This window comes from Colias croceus, chromosome 14 (genome assembly GCF_905220415.1).
Source record: "Colias croceus chromosome 14, ilColCroc2.1".
Taxonomy (NCBI): Eukaryota; Metazoa; Arthropoda; class Insecta; order Lepidoptera; family Pieridae; genus Colias; species Colias croceus.
In genome coordinates, this window is record NC_059550.1 from 645,789 (window position 1) to 662,253 (window position 16,465).

Here is a 16,465-nt window from a genome sequence, read left to right on the forward strand (position 1 = left end):
TTAAAATGAATGCATTTTTATTTCACTCAAATGCATCACGTTTTATTTACACAGACTAAATTAAAATAAATTATCTATACTAAGTCCTACTCAGTCTTGGCGGGCTCTGAAGAGATTTCTTTCTCCTTGACCGTTTCCTTCATCTTGTTACATTCTACTGGTTTTTCTTCAATAATTTCCTTTTCTGGTGCAACAGACTTTATCCTGCTGCCGTCTGAATTATCGCCTGTAAAATAAATTATGTGAGTTTGAGCAATATTTTAATGAAAGTAAGTAGCCCATTAAAGTTTTTTAGAGACGTTAGCGACACATTTTTTTTACGTAAGTACATAGAGATAATATGTACTACGTAGTACATATTATTATCTCTATGCGTAAGTAGGTAAAATGTTTATTTAGATGCCGATATTTTAACGAGGACTTATTAGTAAGAAATAAAAATATATATATAATATGTAGATATACCAGCCGAATTGATATCCTCCTCCTTTTTTTAAGTCGGTTAATAGTTTTTAAACCTGTAGTAATAAATTACTTTCTCTGTGACCTGTAGCCGTAAGAAACTATAGTTTTGCTAATTAAATACTTTACCTATAACCTACCTACATATTTTACTTATTAAAAATTGAAAATTTCTTGTTAGTAGGTGCCGCCTTGCCTACGTTTTACCTAATAAATAAATTAGCGAAGTGTTTATAAAACTAAGTACAAGATTAAGTAAAAAGATTGTTAGCAAACATTTGAAATGTAAGTTTTTCTTATGTTATCACAAATACACGGACATGAGTACATATATCTATTCTAAGTATAGTTAATTTGACTTTAACGGAAGTAAAAAAGCGTGTTGTTAAAGTTTTATTTAATACAAACACTTTAACCACCGATGTTAATTTTCAATCTATCTATTATTTCTATAACGGCTTTACAACGGTTTTATAAACAAAGTAACGTTGGATAGATTAAATATAAACCGGTCTGAAACATCATTAGTAAAACATAAATCTGTTATAAACGGTATTAGACACGACAGATACTCGTTTTCCAACGTATACCTGAATATTAGTGCCCAATGTGTTTATGGCACCATTAATGGCCGTCGAAACCGATGTTGTGGACCCATTTATAACGGCACCTATGGTACCTATGAGACCGTTAACAAAATTGCTCCATGCTGTCACTATGGAAAGGAAGGTGAGATAGATAATAAATATATTATGTACTGGGAATATGCTTCTGCAATGAAAGAGAAAAAGAGCTTTTGTCAACTGGAATCTTAGTACTCTTCACGATCAAATCGTACTGATTTGTGATGACTGATGATTGACTGTATATTTTTATTTTTTGTTATTCTATTCAATAAATGGTATAAAAAAAGTACAATCTAAATATGATTATATATAGACTATTTCGGTTTTACGTGATTGTAGCATTAATGAATATGTACTTGTTGTTATGGTCTGTATGCTTTTGTTATTATTTCGTAAAGCTCGTGACCTCTGTTATTCAATTGGTTTAATAAATGTAATATGATTGGATATAATGAGTCCTGCGCCGTAGCTTAGGTGATAATTATTTTAGCTACTAAATATATGTATTCATATTCCCAGTGATCAATGAAGAAAATTAAAAAGAGCATGATAAGAAATAAGATTTAAGTATGAAGCGTACACGATGAGTTTGACATGCAAAATTGGAAATAATAAAATATATTGTAGATATTAATTAAATATAAATAGTAAAATCATTGATAGGTACAGAAATATGAGATTTTTAAAGTCAAAGAAAAGAAAACATACTATGAAAAATAAAATCAAAACTCACCATCATGACCCCATCCACCATGACCTTTGCCGTCAGTATTTTCTTTCACGGTATCTCTCGGCCTTTCTGGGTTTGATATTCTTTGGGCCACTGTCTGCAGTCCCTTGATAATGGGGTTGTTTTGAACCAATTGTTGAATAGGTCCAGTCTGCTTCGTTGGCTCTTGAACTGGTACTTTTTCTGGCTGCGCTTGATCTTGTACTTTTTCTGGCTGCACTTGAGCTGCTTCCGCTGGAACAGACTCTTGTTTGGGAGGAACAGCGTTCACTCCTTGCAGCTGATCAGCTGGCTTTTCAGCAGTATTAACAGCAGCAGGGACGCTATTCCCTGACGCGGGAGGAACGGCTTGGCCCGCATTTTGAGGCGTCTGGTTTGGCGGTCTGTTAAATACATTAGCGATGTTGTTGAACGCTTGTTGTATGGGATTTGGGTTGTTTGGCGTATCAGCTTGTGGCTGGTTCTGATTGGGGTTCACTAAGTTGTTCCAGGAATTTTGAATTGATTGGATAATGTTGGGAGGCCTCCATCCTGTCTGTGCGGGTTCATCGGCAGCCGCACCGGGAGGCTTTTCTTGGTTTTGGCCTTGTTGAGCAGGTTGCTGATTTTGTTGACCGGTAAAAGGTAATTGGATACCTTGAAAGAGATTACCAATAAAGCTACCTTGATTATTAGTAGGCTGTGCTTGTTGTGCTTGATCATTCTGTGGCGGTTGTTGGTTTTGTTGGTTCTGTCCTTGATTCCAATAGTTTTGAACAGCATTATTAACATTGGAAAGGGATCCTAAAATACCTTGCTGGAAGTTGTACAAAAATTGCAACACTGGACCTACGGGAGCTTGAGTTGTACTTGTCGGAGCACTTGTGGTTCCCGTAGCTGCTACTGCATCACCCTCAGCTTTTGCTGCTGCCGCATCATCTTCTTCTTTTATAATGGCAAGAAGTTCAACTCCTTCCGATAAAGTATTAACACCAGTTTCAAAATTATTCTCTAATAATCTAAGGCGATTTTGTACTGCATTTATTTCTTTTGCAGATTCCTCTTCTTTCTCGGGCTTGATGTAAGATTTAATGGTGTTGTTTAATTTTGATACTTGTTCGCTAAATGTGCTCCTTAAAGTCAGAATGTTTTGCTGGATTGTGGATAATTGTTCGTTATTAGCGAACAATTTATTGAAACCTTCAGAAATTCCTTTTAAGCCCTGAGTAAAAACGTTCTGGGTGTCGTCGATCGTTTGTTTAATGGCGAATATTGCTTTCTGAGCATCGCTGTAATGTTCAGGATTCTGGGTCTCGTGTTCCTGGCGCTGCGGAGGGCCGGGATTCCTGAGATCGATCGGCGCTCGCTTCAAATTGATGCTGTCATCATTATTGGGCACATAATCGTTGGAGTTTTCGTCCAATTTCTTCGCGGGTTCTTCGATAACTTTCACGGGAATGCCCAGGGAGTTTCGGAGGTTATTGTCGACGTCTTTGATCGAGTTGAAGGGGTTGATGAGTTCGGGTTCACTGACTACGTTGTCTAGGTCGACGTCATCGAGGTCATCGATTTTTTTCGGCGGCGCGCTGATGGTGGCGGCGTGTGCGTAGAGCACGCATGTAGCGAGCAGCGCGAACAGCCTCATGTCGGACGGACTCTGAGCGGCGAGGCGAGGGAAGTGTACATTTATAGCACAGAGAGCTGACGGCTAACGGTGTACGCATGCAGCCGGTCGGCGCTTCACGCTAAATGTTTTTGTCATTATTTGTGTTATAAACTAGCAGTCGCCGCATCGCTTTTCCTTTTAAAACTGCAACGCTAGTAAAAGTTTTATGCGTGAGTGAAATTATTTATGACGGTGCCATCATTATTGAAAATAGTTCAGTGTCATAACATCATGGTGCTTATACTTTAATCTATGTTTAAGTTTTTATTTACAAACATATCTTGTTACTGTGATTTGACTTATATTGCAAAAACTTTTCAAGTTGAATATTTAGGTATTGTGCAGTGTGCTACATTATTCTTGAACTAGATAGAAATTACAGTACCTACGGGAAATGTATTTATATTTTTTGGAACTAAAAGTACCTAATTATAAACACCATTAATGAATTTTAATTTATGCTTTAAAATTTTTCGATAGAAAGGCAGATGTTATAAAACTTGTTTTAATGTGTATACAGTGTGTCCGGACATGACATACCGATATTTGAAGGGGCTATTCTCCATGTATTTTTATCAACAATTCAACCCCTCTACAGTCCCCTACCTCACCGGAATTTTTTATGTTTTTTTGCGGTTTTCGTATTTTTTAAAGTATGTTTCATCACTCTTATCAATTAAATTTGTTTAGTGGTCCCTAGAATAACTTGTTATTGTTCAAATAAAACCAAATTTAGTATTTTGTGACACTCACTTTCGAAGTTATTACAATTTTCAATTCACTATCCGAATTGATAGGTAAAGATTAAAATGGCGGCCATTTTGAGGGGGGTGAGGTAGGGGACTGTAGAGGGGTTGAATTGTCGATAAAAATACCTGGAGAATAGCCCCTTCAAATATCGGTATGTCATGTCCGGACACCCTGTATTATACACCCAAATTGTGTTGTTTTCCTTAAGAATACGTAAAGGCCAAAATTTTGTGTATTGGTAATTTTGTTATTCAAAGAATTATTATTTTAAGGACCTGGGGACAAATCCTTGAATATCTTTTGAATCATATAAGTGTTGCAATAGGGATATTATAGTCATTGAATTGATGTCAATATTATTTATTATCTTCTCATACACAGGCACTTATTTTATGGCATTTGTTATCAATTATTGGGTAGGACTATTAATAATTTCTTGAATTAAAAACGAGATAAAGCAAGCCGAGATATGTCCATGCACATAATTATTAATATATTTACTTAATGTAAAAGTACGAAATCGTATACTATAATCGAACTATAAAATATTAATTTTAATGTAATCGATTATCGAATAGATTCAAGTCAAAAGATAAAACGTCCTCATATAGATAATGCCCTTTTTATAACTTTATCAATCTTAAAACGTATAATCATACAAATTAAAATCAGATAGAGTAAATAAACTTTTTCAGTACCAAATCCGGTTTTTTAATAAGTTTATTGACCGCGTCAGAAAGCTCATAAATAAGCCCAATAATGTCCAAAACAAACTAACGTTCATTAAATGTATTTCTTATGACATTTATATTAATTAAAGTAAGGAAATATTTATTTAATTTATTCAACACAAGTTAAACGTCGATAAGAATTCGTGACATTTTGTACACCGTTATAAAAATTAAATAAACATCGAAATGTGATACTGAATTCATTTAAATTATTTTAGTATACTAACCTACAAAACATCCTGGTTTCGCTATGGAAAAATACGTTTAAAATTATTATGTAGCTTTTTTGGAACACATATCCATATAGGTACATATTATTATTTTAAAAGCGAAATTTTGTCAATCTGTCCACAGTAACCTATTGGGACATTTGACTGAAAATATTTGAAGAAAAGTTTAAACGGAGCTATTAAAAGAAAACAAATTTTAAAATGTTTTTATTGGGAACAGTTTATTGTATATTTTCTTGTCTTGTCTCTTCTTGTCAGTACAGAAGTAAAGGAAATTGTCATAATAGTTAGAGACAGCCACGGATTCGAGATCTCATTATGGCCCTGAAATCCGGGACCCTCGTCTCCAAAAACATGCCAGATGCACTACAGAACCGTGGCAGTTTCATGAAGAGTCTGTATGCGTTATTATACTGCACTCTCAATGAAGAAATCGCTTTATTTGTGAAGTTTATAGTTTAAACAATGTTTGATCATAATAAAAATTTGCACAGTAAGTACGGAGTATTGTTTTGAACTCATAAAATTCAGGGTACCTACTCGGAGATATAGGTAACAAGTGCCGCGAGAATGCTGTTTGATCCAAGAGCAGGAGGTCACCGTTTATTATTATTCTGTAGAGAAGTGACCTAGACTGATCTGATAGCCTAAGACTGGGTCAGTTGTTCTGGCTATATCCTATAAGTATAAATAAACATAATACTATATCCTACAGTAGGTATGTTGACCGCTTCCTTCGTACAGACGTTGAAGTCGTTATAACATGGGGTCCTGGGTTCGATTATCGGTTGAGACGAAGAAACAAAAATTCTCGATCTGGCAGGACACAGAAAGCTGTTCACCTACGTGTCCCTAAAGAAAATCGATCAGTGAAACAGATGTATGAATAATGCATCTGCCCCCATATTAGGGGACATGGGACTTCACATGTCCTATACAATACACCATGGTATTACAGAAAGATAAAGGTTCTTCACGATATTTTAACAAGCATCTGTCACTGTGGAATGACCAGTTTCTTACAGACATAATATTATATCGCTATTTATGTCATAACGAGATGTGAACCGGTGCTATGCACAGTAAGTTATGTCAGTAAGTATACAATTTATATATAAAGTATCCGGAGACTTTATTATTTTAAGTGTTAAATAATTGTAATGAATTATACTCTTATTATATTTAAAGAGTCGGAGCGTAGTAGTATGACTATTTTTCTGTCAAACATGATGAACTAGAGTTATTGTAGATTTTAATTTACTTTATCTATTTTTTTTTCACTCTTTTCCCTCATAATAATTAGTGACTCACTTGCATGTTAAATACTCTAGAAATTCTTAACGAACAGCCCCCCTAGCCAAGTGGCTTTCTGTTAGCGTAGGTACGTACGTCGCGACGTAGATACGTCGTATCTAGAGCTTACGTCAATCTTATACAATATAATACATTCGTAGTCTATTCTATTGAACGCTACGCTAACAGAAAGCCACTTGGCTAGGGGGGCAGGACATTGTTAATAAAGAAAAGAAAAACAAGTAAGTATATAATAAGGATGTGCATGGCAACTAAAAGACCACATAATACCTATGTGTGCCGATATGGTCGGAATGTCGCAAACATATTACTTTCAACAACAGCTTTTTCGAGTTCAACTTTTTTTAATTACCCAAAGCTAAAATTTAAAGTAAACGTATACTGGGTGTTTGACCTCTACAGTCCACACAGCCGGTATCTACCGTTATCACGCTTAAGATGGCGCCAATCACCAATGTCAATGCTATTTCAGGTTATATAATGCGGATTTTTTATTGTCTTAAGTTTTTTTTATTATCCATCTGTACTTAATATTATAAAGCTGAAGAGTTTGTTTGTTTGTTTGAACGCGTTAGTCTCAGGACCTACGGGAGTCGGGAAGTACGGGTCTGATTTGAAAAATTCTCGCGGTGTTAGATAACCTATTTATCGAGGAAGGCTAAAGGCTATATTATCATCTCGCTAAGACCAACTGCGTTCAACCGCGGGGCACATCTAGTTTTAATATATTACAATAGAATAGACATTTGATAAATTTCCTATTGAAAAATTAAAGTGAAAAATTAAAGTGAATCTGTGTCTCTTCAAACAGTAACAGTAGAAAAAGCAGCATTTCCAGATATAGGAATAATTTGCAAACCTGCGCTTGCCTGTGTTCCATTGAACTAGAAACATTGAATGACTGCTGTAAGGGCAATTTTACATGGTCAACAATTTGGTCAAATATTATTAATTCTGTAAATAATTATTATTATCATATCGTTCCTGACCGATGGAAAGAGCATCTTTATGTATGTTTCTGAGGGATGGAAAGATAGTCTAGAACTTTAAAGGTACCTTTTAGGAAACCATTATTTGAGAGAAATAATGAAATACACATATTAAAAGTCATTATGAACGAATCTTATGAATGCATAGTTAAACGCCACTTACAATTCTAAACACGTTTTACTCGATGTAACGGGCTGCGCAAATATCGTAATACAGTACGAATTATGCATCGTCCCAGATATAATTCCCGTATGTGGGTGAATGTTTGGCATCTTCTTTGTATAGTTATCAATATAATAAATAATAATAATATCAATAGAAATGCCTGCGAGGGACTGGAACATGCTTCCTGAATCTGTGTTCCCCGACGAGTACCTACAATATGGGGGTCTTCAAGCGTAGAGTGAAGTACCTTCTAGGGAAGCGCTTTCCATCTTAGACCATGCGGCCAGATTGTGGTCAAGCGCTTCCCCATTACCAATAAAAAAAAAACGACGTGTGGCCATAGAGATAATATGTACTTGCCGCGGCCGCGGTAAAGCCATTGCATGCTTTGCCTTCAAGCCACACCTCCGCCTGTCGGAGTGGCGTGAGGTTTTTTCGTTACGGAATTTCTCGATTCGGTCCCCGCGCTCAAGGCCCGCGATAGAAGCTATGCAATAACTTATAAGCGCTTTTTAACGAAGTCTAATTGAATAAATAATTGTTTTAAATAGGGTTCGTTTACAGGTTTGTATGGGATACCTATTTATAAAAATATACACCATATTTCTTGAATTTTCCTTGTATAAGAAGTAACAACTATTATCACATTCAAAAAGCTTGATATTAGAAAAATAACAATCATGTATATTAATTGAATTGAAGTTCACAAGGAAATTAAAAAACGATTTCTTATTGACTAGAATGATTACCTATGAAAAATAGGTACATGGCTTTCGGATTCACAATATCAATACGTATTAGATATAAGAAAAACTTAGAAAGCTTAGTGCTAATTACATAGTTAAACGGTTATCCATCACGCAAAAATACAATATACTTTCTTAGCTTTCTCTTGTGTAAGTAATGTTGCGAAAAAAATTATAAATATGAAATATTCTATTTAGGCTTAGTGGTTAACAGTTTATTAACATAAGTCTAAAGTTTATAAAATTTTAGTCTCATATTATACGGTGTGTAGCAATTGATATGTAAATAGTATGGCTGTATCCTAAAAATATTTCTGGTTTTTTTGTTATATTTAGCGAATTACTTGACTAGACATGTTATAATTATCTTTTATTACCTATATTTGTATGCGGTAAGTTATTTACACGCTAAAAATAATAATACATGTTGTGGAGTTCCTGGCAACTTGTTGCTGGCTGCGTGTTGCAGAGACGATAAGACATAAAGCTCTCAACACAACGTGCGACAACAATCAAAGACTCCAGCAACATTGTTGATCAACTGTTGCTCAAAAAATTTTTCCCATGAATACGAGGCTTAAGTTACACTTAAATAATCACAATAATAAGATTTTTGTAAAGACGAAAAAAGCTTATTTTTAGAGATATCGAATCTCTACCCACTTCGTTATTTTTAGTTACATCTTAAGACAAAGTGAACTTAGTTGAGTGACCCCAAGTCATCATGTAACGGCATACTGACCGGTTTGCATACACGTCGAGACAGCAAAGGTTGTTTATACACGAGCGATTGCAAAGTTGCGTTTTACATATTTAGCAAAAAAGTGCACTTTATTTTTTTATTTTTATTGAACCAGTATAAGTACATTACATTTAGCAAATTATACAAATCTGATCATTTTAAGTGGAAGACTTACAAATATCCAACCATTCATCCATCCACCCAAATTTCATGTTATTATGTATATTTATCAGAAATCACTATAGGTAATATGTATAAATTAATTTACATGTACATACACTTTTAAAAAGGTATTTGTCATGTGAAAAATAACCATACACCATGTATGAAAACCTGTTTTATTATCACCGTTTTATTACAAAGATATTTTTTTATTCATTGGGTGGTTTAGAAAGCGATGGATTTTAAAATGTATAGCTGATATCCTATGAATTTATGAATTTAATATACAAATAAAAAATATATGTATAACTAAAATTAATGTAAGTAAATCACAATAAAATAACATATTTATAAAAATTATATAAAATTAAAAAATACTGACTTTTTTCCTACTGTGTATCTATATCATTTTAACAAATCATACAAAATAATCCGTCGAACATATTACACAAATTGCACTAGTTTACATTATCATCAAATACGTCACCATGCACTGATAAAATAATAAAATATAGGTTTATAAACCCTCGGCGGGTACTTCCCTAAATACGAGCGGAATATAAAGATAAGATAACCTAGGTTATGTTCACAATGATAAAAGTTAACTAATTTATTATCACATAAAATCATGAATAGGTACACATTTTATTGAAATTAAAAATACGTTCACAACGCTAATATGTACAAAGCCTTAACATAAACATAATATGGCAACGTATACATACAATATTATGTTTCCGCAGACTAAAAATATAATAAGAGCACCTTTATACAGAATACAAATATTTGCAGTCAAGGTCTGATTCAACAACATAGATTCTGTCAGACCTTTCAGAACCAACCAGACGTCTGATTGATTTAGAGTTCACTCAGGTAAATAGTGGGTTTATTCACACAGAACGACGTCGTTTATTGCCAATCCAACAGCATAAAATCATTCCAAATAACGAAGCTGACAACTGGAAAAAATAAATTGAATAAAGTAAAGAACTCCTCAAGAATACTCGATTCTTAATGAAGTTACAGTATGGAATTGGAAACCTACCAAGTGATATATTACTTAGACATTGAAACTAATTTACTAGGTTATTTCACTGAATGTAATGTATAAATTATAATAAGTAATTGATTTGATTATTTTTTTTACATCCTTTTTGACGTGCTAATAGCCATAAGCTGTTATCCTGAAGTTCCTGATTAGTGATTTGCAACAAATCACTTTTCATGTAAGAAAATCAAGCCTCCTCCGAAAGTATACTCTAACTACCTCATCATTAAACGCAAATTCTAATAACCCACCTCGACAATAATAATCATGACCATAAGCCCTCCAAGGACCAAGCCATACGACTCCAAATACACGGTCACTATCCTATAGCAGCCATCAAACGCGTTGGTACTATTGCAAACGTCTTCGATATCATCTGGACAGCATGTTGCTGGCAAACTTGGTAGCACGCCAGTTGTATAAGAATCCGGACCAGTTGTCCCGCAGCAACTGAACTGTTAAAATATTTGTCACAATTTCGAATCGTAACTTAAAACTGCGAGAGAATCTTGATCTCATTTTCGTAACTACGAATCCAAATTTCAAATTTTCTTTGTCCTAAAAGTTAAATTACCTCCATAATTTAATATTTTGTAAATTACAATTTCACGCCCTAAAAGTTAAATTACCTCCATAATTTAATATTTTGTAAATTACAATTTCATGTCCTAAAAGTTAAATTACCTCCATAATTTAATATTTTGTAAGTTACAGTTACAAATTGTAACTAAATGAATACTTAAAGAAAAAAAAATCGATCCCGAGGCAGTATTCGGTTTAATAATCATCTCAATAGATGGCCCCGGTTGTCCATTAGGCACATAAAACCGTAAGATATGGTTATTTCTTGGATAGTGCATAGAAGGCGCGATTTCGATCCAGCCTCGAGATCGATTTTTTTTATTCTTTAAAAATTGTCATAAGTATTTTTTCTGTCCATTTATCTCATATATATTTTAGTTTTTTTTTGTTACAAGTGTTCCTGGTTACCAAATTTGGTCAAGAAAAAGTTTTAGAAAATTTTCCTAGAAGCAATTACTTACCGCTGCCTCCATAGCATGGAAGGATTCCCTCATCTGATTATTATTGAAAGCCTGTCCAAGCCAGTCCAGCACTAGCTCGGGCATTCTGTTCACACTGTTGTATATCACGATCGCTAGGTATATCTTGCCTCCAGCTAGAAGAACCGTGCTCAATGAATACTGTAAATAATGTTCTTTTTATTTTAGAACGTTTTGTCTCTAAAATCAAAATGTAAAATAGACATGATCTTAAAAAAGCAACTATGTACGTACAGAGCCAGTTCTTCTCCGTAGAAATGTCGTGATGTTTCAAAAAAGCTTCTAGATTAAATCTAATCGAATAAGTAAATCTAAGGAATAAATATTGTTAATCTAAGGAATAAATGTTTGGAAATTGGAATTGAGCTTCTCAAGACTTCTCTGTTGACAAATGTTTCAAAAATTCTTATTTTTAATACGCTTTAACTTCAGCTGTATGTTTGAATACAACTGTAACCGACTTTATACACGATTTGGATTGTCACAATACAATGATTTCATCATGATCAAGTGTGTTTGTTTATTAAAGTGAAACTTCTGTATCGGGGTTGGAAAAAAATTTAGTGTAGGTAACATTTTTTCGTTACGCGTGACATTTTTCCATTACGCGCCATATTTTTCATATCCCTACCACGAGTGATTTGACGTATTTCTGTAAAGTTGCATAAAGTAAGTTATTTTCTGAAAAATAAGTTCATAAAGAAGTTTCACTTCTTACGTGTGTACACTAACCATCAAAGTTTTAAATAATTTCTTACTTACCACGAGAAGCAAAAATCGATTTTCATGAATGGATCCGCAGTATCCAATACATGATATTATAAGTACCAAAATACCTATAATAATCACGGATATAGGGATGGCTTCTATGGCGATTGGCATCAAAACCATTAGTTCAGCTGTATGCACTACCACTGCAGTTCCTAGACCTATAAGTGTGAGCCCGGCAAGCTGGAAAAGTTGAGAAAAACTTTATTAATGTATCAGAAATTGATACCTATATTTTAAAGCTTTACTTTCAAATTAAAAAAAAATATCTCCTCTTCTCTCTTTTTTCTATAATTATAGAGAGATATCAAATTGTATTATGATGCTAATATTATCAGTAGGTAACTAATTACTTAACATAAAAAAACAAATCAACTTCTATTAATTTTCCGAGTTTTCACATAGAATTTTCTTCAACCTGTAGGTATTCTCACTCTACAAATCATTAAAAAAAGCATACATCATTAATAAGCAGATAAACTTACCGTAAAAATAGAATTAGCACAAAATAAAACGTATTTAGCTAATAAACCCATGTTTGTATATTATTTTCAGCACAGATAATTAATATATTGGTTTCAGTAATCACTAGCTCGGACTGCTGGTTGCAATGCAAACAGAAAATAAATACTTATCTTGTATCGGGGAATCGTAACGCGATAAGCATTGGTAGTTTTATTTAAGGATGAGGATTAAAAATATAATTTATAAAATCGATATATAAAGAATGATACTTAGAATTAAATGTTAAATTATATTACTAAAAATATTCTCTAACTTGAATAGTACCTAATTTTAAGATCAAAAGCCAGGCGGTTAGAACTTAGGATATATATAGGTACCTATGTAAAAAGTAGAAACGTAGCAAATTCAAGTTATTACCTATCCAAGGCAAAATATTGAAAATATAGAATGCTGACCCTCGCATACAATTTATTTCTTTCAAAATTAAAGAGGACCTGGAAGGGACCTGGTAGATTTTATAATCTACCAGAATTCAATTAAATAATGAAGGTAAGTAAATAGAAATAAAGGTGAACTGGTCAGAAAAAAATATTTTAAAACTATCAATAAGATCCGTAGTATTTATCTAATAAGTACAAGTCTCGTTTCTCAAAAATGTTTTACCGACTTACACTTGTTTAAAACGTTTTATTAATTCTGCAAAATACGCTTTATAAAGTATATAAAAATAATAACTTTCTGACAAATTTGAGTAGGTATCTAATCACTCACACACACACAATCACAAATCTAGGTCCGATTTTTATTGGAAGGAAATTTTCAGTGTAATGCAATTATTGTAATCTAAACTGTTAATTAACAGCAACTCTTACTTACTATCAGATATTTCATAACATAAAAAGATCATAAAGATACAGGAAAGGTGAATCCCCGAAACTAGAGATTTCCTATCACATCCGGATCAAACTTATCTTAAAATTAAACAAATGGGTCTTTTTTAACAAATTTTATTTCAAACATAACAATCTACAGTAATACACATAGTCATTAACAAGGTTTATTTATAACAATATTAAACAGTCTTCGGGCTTCTGATGCAACAGGAGAGCGACATCGCCATAACCATAGCTAGAAACTGTAACAAGTAATTCATATAATAAAATATGTTGTTTCTCTATCAGTCCGCTAATAGCATTTATTATTATTTCCCACCTGACCGCAGGAGAGAAATAATAATGAGGCCAATGTTTAGTATTCCGTGCTTTAAGAGATTTTAGCAAAGATTTCATTTTAATCGTCTTTCCATCCGACTAATTTTATATTTCGACAGTCGTCACTGTTAATAAATGGATGTAATTTCCAATTTGTAATTTTTAAATCAACATCAAATGCCTTTTAATCAGACTTTACCTAAGCCTCAAATTAAACAAAAACATCTTCTAATAAGGCGAGAAAAAAAAGTTACAATATTACCCCAGGAGCATCATCCTTCATCAATAAAATCTTTTAACCTAATTCTGGTCATTCAACTTACCTCAACAGCAATAACAACAATGAAAGCCATTCCAACATAATGTGCTAACACGCCCAGAGCTTCCAGTAACACTTCATTACACCCTGGATGAGTATCATCAGCATAACAGGATAGAGCCATATCTCTATCAACTACGATTGGTGTGTCGAAGTCTGGTAGTATCGTGGCGTTTTTACAGCAAGATGCTGGAAGTCTGTCGTAGACGCCGGCATAAGAATCAGGGCCTGTGGTCCCGCAACACTTGAGCTGTTTAAAAAGTTTTTTGGGGTATTACACAGAGCAAGTAATATAGGAGGGTATTAGAGATGGTTGTAAGTTAACGAGATATTTATTGTGACCACAGATAATATAATCCTCAAATACTCATAATAATTGTAATAAGCTTTTGCCCGCAGCTTCGTTCATTTAGAATTGTAAATCTAAACCAGTGACGAATGAAGTTAAAAATAAATTTCTTTCAAATCGCTTCAGCCGTTTAAGTTCAGTGCCAAACATACGCACAAGGCAAAACTTTTTCATCAATTATTGCGTAAGTCAAAACATAATAGAATTACTTAACTAATAGGTAAGTAAAATTAAATACGTTTTTTGACGTGACAACGTCTTATAGTTCGATAGAGCCGGCTGCACGCACGAAAAAACATGACTCATGCGGCGTTACCTCGCTCTGTGGCGTTCCATGAGGCTTGAAGTGCAAGCGAGAGCGCGGAACAAGCGACAAAGAAGCACAATCTTTGTCACGTTCAGCTATCGTCAGTAAACCGACTTTACAGACAACCAATTTTTTTTAAATAAGTAAGTATAAACTCCATTATTAAAAATGAAACTTACGGAAGCTTCCATAGCATGAAAACTTTGCAGGTCGGTATCATTAAATGCCATTTCCAGCGAATCTACGATCATGTCTTTCAATTCCTCCTGCTCTTGGTTCCTTAGGGTCACCAATCCGTAGATTTGTAGACCAGCTAAGATCAATATTATTGCAGAATACTGAAATTAAAAAGGAAAATTTTAGAAAAGGTATTAATTCTTCATTTTTCATACGTGCTCTATCACTACATAGTATAAAACAAAGTCGCTTTCTCTGTCCCTATTTCCCTATGTCCCTTTGTTTGCTTAAATCTTTAAAACTACGCAACGGATTTTGATGCGGTTTTTTTAATAGATACCTAGAGTGATTCAAGAGGAAGGTTTTATTATATAATTTATTAGATTTTAAACAAAGCGGTCGAAGCCGCGGGCGGCAAGCTAGTTATTATTTAAAATATACGAAAATTCAACATAGATTTTTTTGGTACTCATCCTATAATAGTCTAAGTTTTTTTTCCTCTTTTTAATGTGGCAGATATGTATTCAATAGTGATATTTTTTCACGAATTTATTTGTTTTTTTTACAATTCGTGCTACAGGTACCTAGTACCTACCACATTAATTTCGTAAAATACTTACAATATAAAGCAAATTCTTCCTCTCAGCACACGCTCCGCACCAACCTAGAGAGCTAACGATTGCTATAACACATCCTAATACTATCGCCAGAATGACTGCGAATTTCAAAGTATAAACTTCGATTTGAGGACTCGAACTCAGGTGGTAAAGAGCAATTCCACCAACTATTGCAAGACCAGCGCCTATTAACTGTAATTAAAAGAAATCTTTAATGTTTGAATGGTCGAGTTTATTAATTACTAGCTTTCCGCCTGCGGCTTCGCCCGCGTTTTCAAAGAAAAACCCGCATAGTTCCCGTTCCCGTGGGATTTCCGGGTTAAAACCTAGCCTATGTTACTCGTGGATAATGTAGCTTTCGAATGGTGAAAGAATTTTTAAAATCGGTCCAGTAGTTTATGAGCCCATTCATTACAATCAAACAAACAAACAAAAAAACAAAGTTTTCCTCTTTATAATATTAGTGTAGGTAGATGTAGATTGTTTATGGGGTTCATAGTTTTGTTATTTATTTACTTACTCATTATTCTACAATAATTGGTCTTATAAAATAAAAGTAAAACAAACTATGTACGCTAATTAATTGTAATTAATTGTACAAATGGCGTCCTTATATCTCAAAGCCATTTCTACCAGACAACCTTCAGGCAAAGGCCATATTATATTTAATTTAGTATTGTCTTACAAAGTATGTTCAACAAAAATGAATACTTACAAAGAACAATAAATTAATGCTAACTAAAATGTATCTCACTACGAATTTCCCTAGACAGACACACATGTTTAAAACTGGGCTAACTGAACTAAACTATTGCTGCTTCAGTCAGGTATAACACTATCATACAAGGGC

General features: G+C 33.7%; 3 protein-coding genes across 4 annotated transcripts; all 3 read right to left on the reverse strand.

Moving 5' to 3' along the window:
- Nucleotides 1-3,468, reverse strand: LOC123697459 (20-hydroxyecdysone protein). The gene is made up of 2 exons (XM_045643983.1): nt 1,822-3,468; nt 1-226 (listed from the first exon to the last, which is right to left on the reverse strand). Exons 1-2 carry the CDS (start codon nt 3,440-3,442, stop codon nt 87-89), a joined length of 1,761 nt encoding a protein of 586 aa, XP_045499939.1. The 5' UTR covers nt 3,443-3,468; the 3' UTR covers nt 1-86.
- A 5,987-nt stretch (nt 3,469-9,455) lies between these two features.
- Nucleotides 9,456-12,791, reverse strand: LOC123697313 (23 kDa integral membrane protein-like). The gene is made up of 5 exons (XM_045643782.1): nt 12,656-12,791; nt 12,165-12,353; nt 11,385-11,543; nt 10,593-10,796; nt 9,456-10,252 (listed from the first exon to the last, which is right to left on the reverse strand). The coding sequence occupies exons 1-5, from the start codon at nt 12,704-12,706 to the stop codon at nt 10,184-10,186; spliced, it is 672 nt and encodes a 223-aa protein (XP_045499738.1). The 5' UTR covers nt 12,707-12,791; the 3' UTR covers nt 9,456-10,183.
- Nucleotides 12,792-13,626: 835 nt separating this feature from the next.
- On the reverse strand, nt 13,627-16,465 carry LOC123697360 (23 kDa integral membrane protein-like). Of its 2 annotated transcripts, XM_045643848.1 has the most exons (5): nt 16,331-16,464; nt 15,619-15,807; nt 15,001-15,159; nt 14,170-14,415; nt 13,627-13,770 (listed from the first exon to the last, which is right to left on the reverse strand). In XM_045643848.1, exons 1-5 carry the CDS (start codon nt 16,394-16,396, stop codon nt 13,708-13,710), a joined length of 723 nt encoding a protein of 240 aa, XP_045499804.1. In that variant the 5' UTR covers nt 16,397-16,464; the 3' UTR covers nt 13,627-13,707. The 2 variants fall into 2 exon arrangements, with proteins under 2 accessions (XP_045499804.1, XP_045499805.1); XM_045643849.1 differs by lacking the exon at nt 15,619-15,807 and having other exon boundaries at nt 16,331-16,465.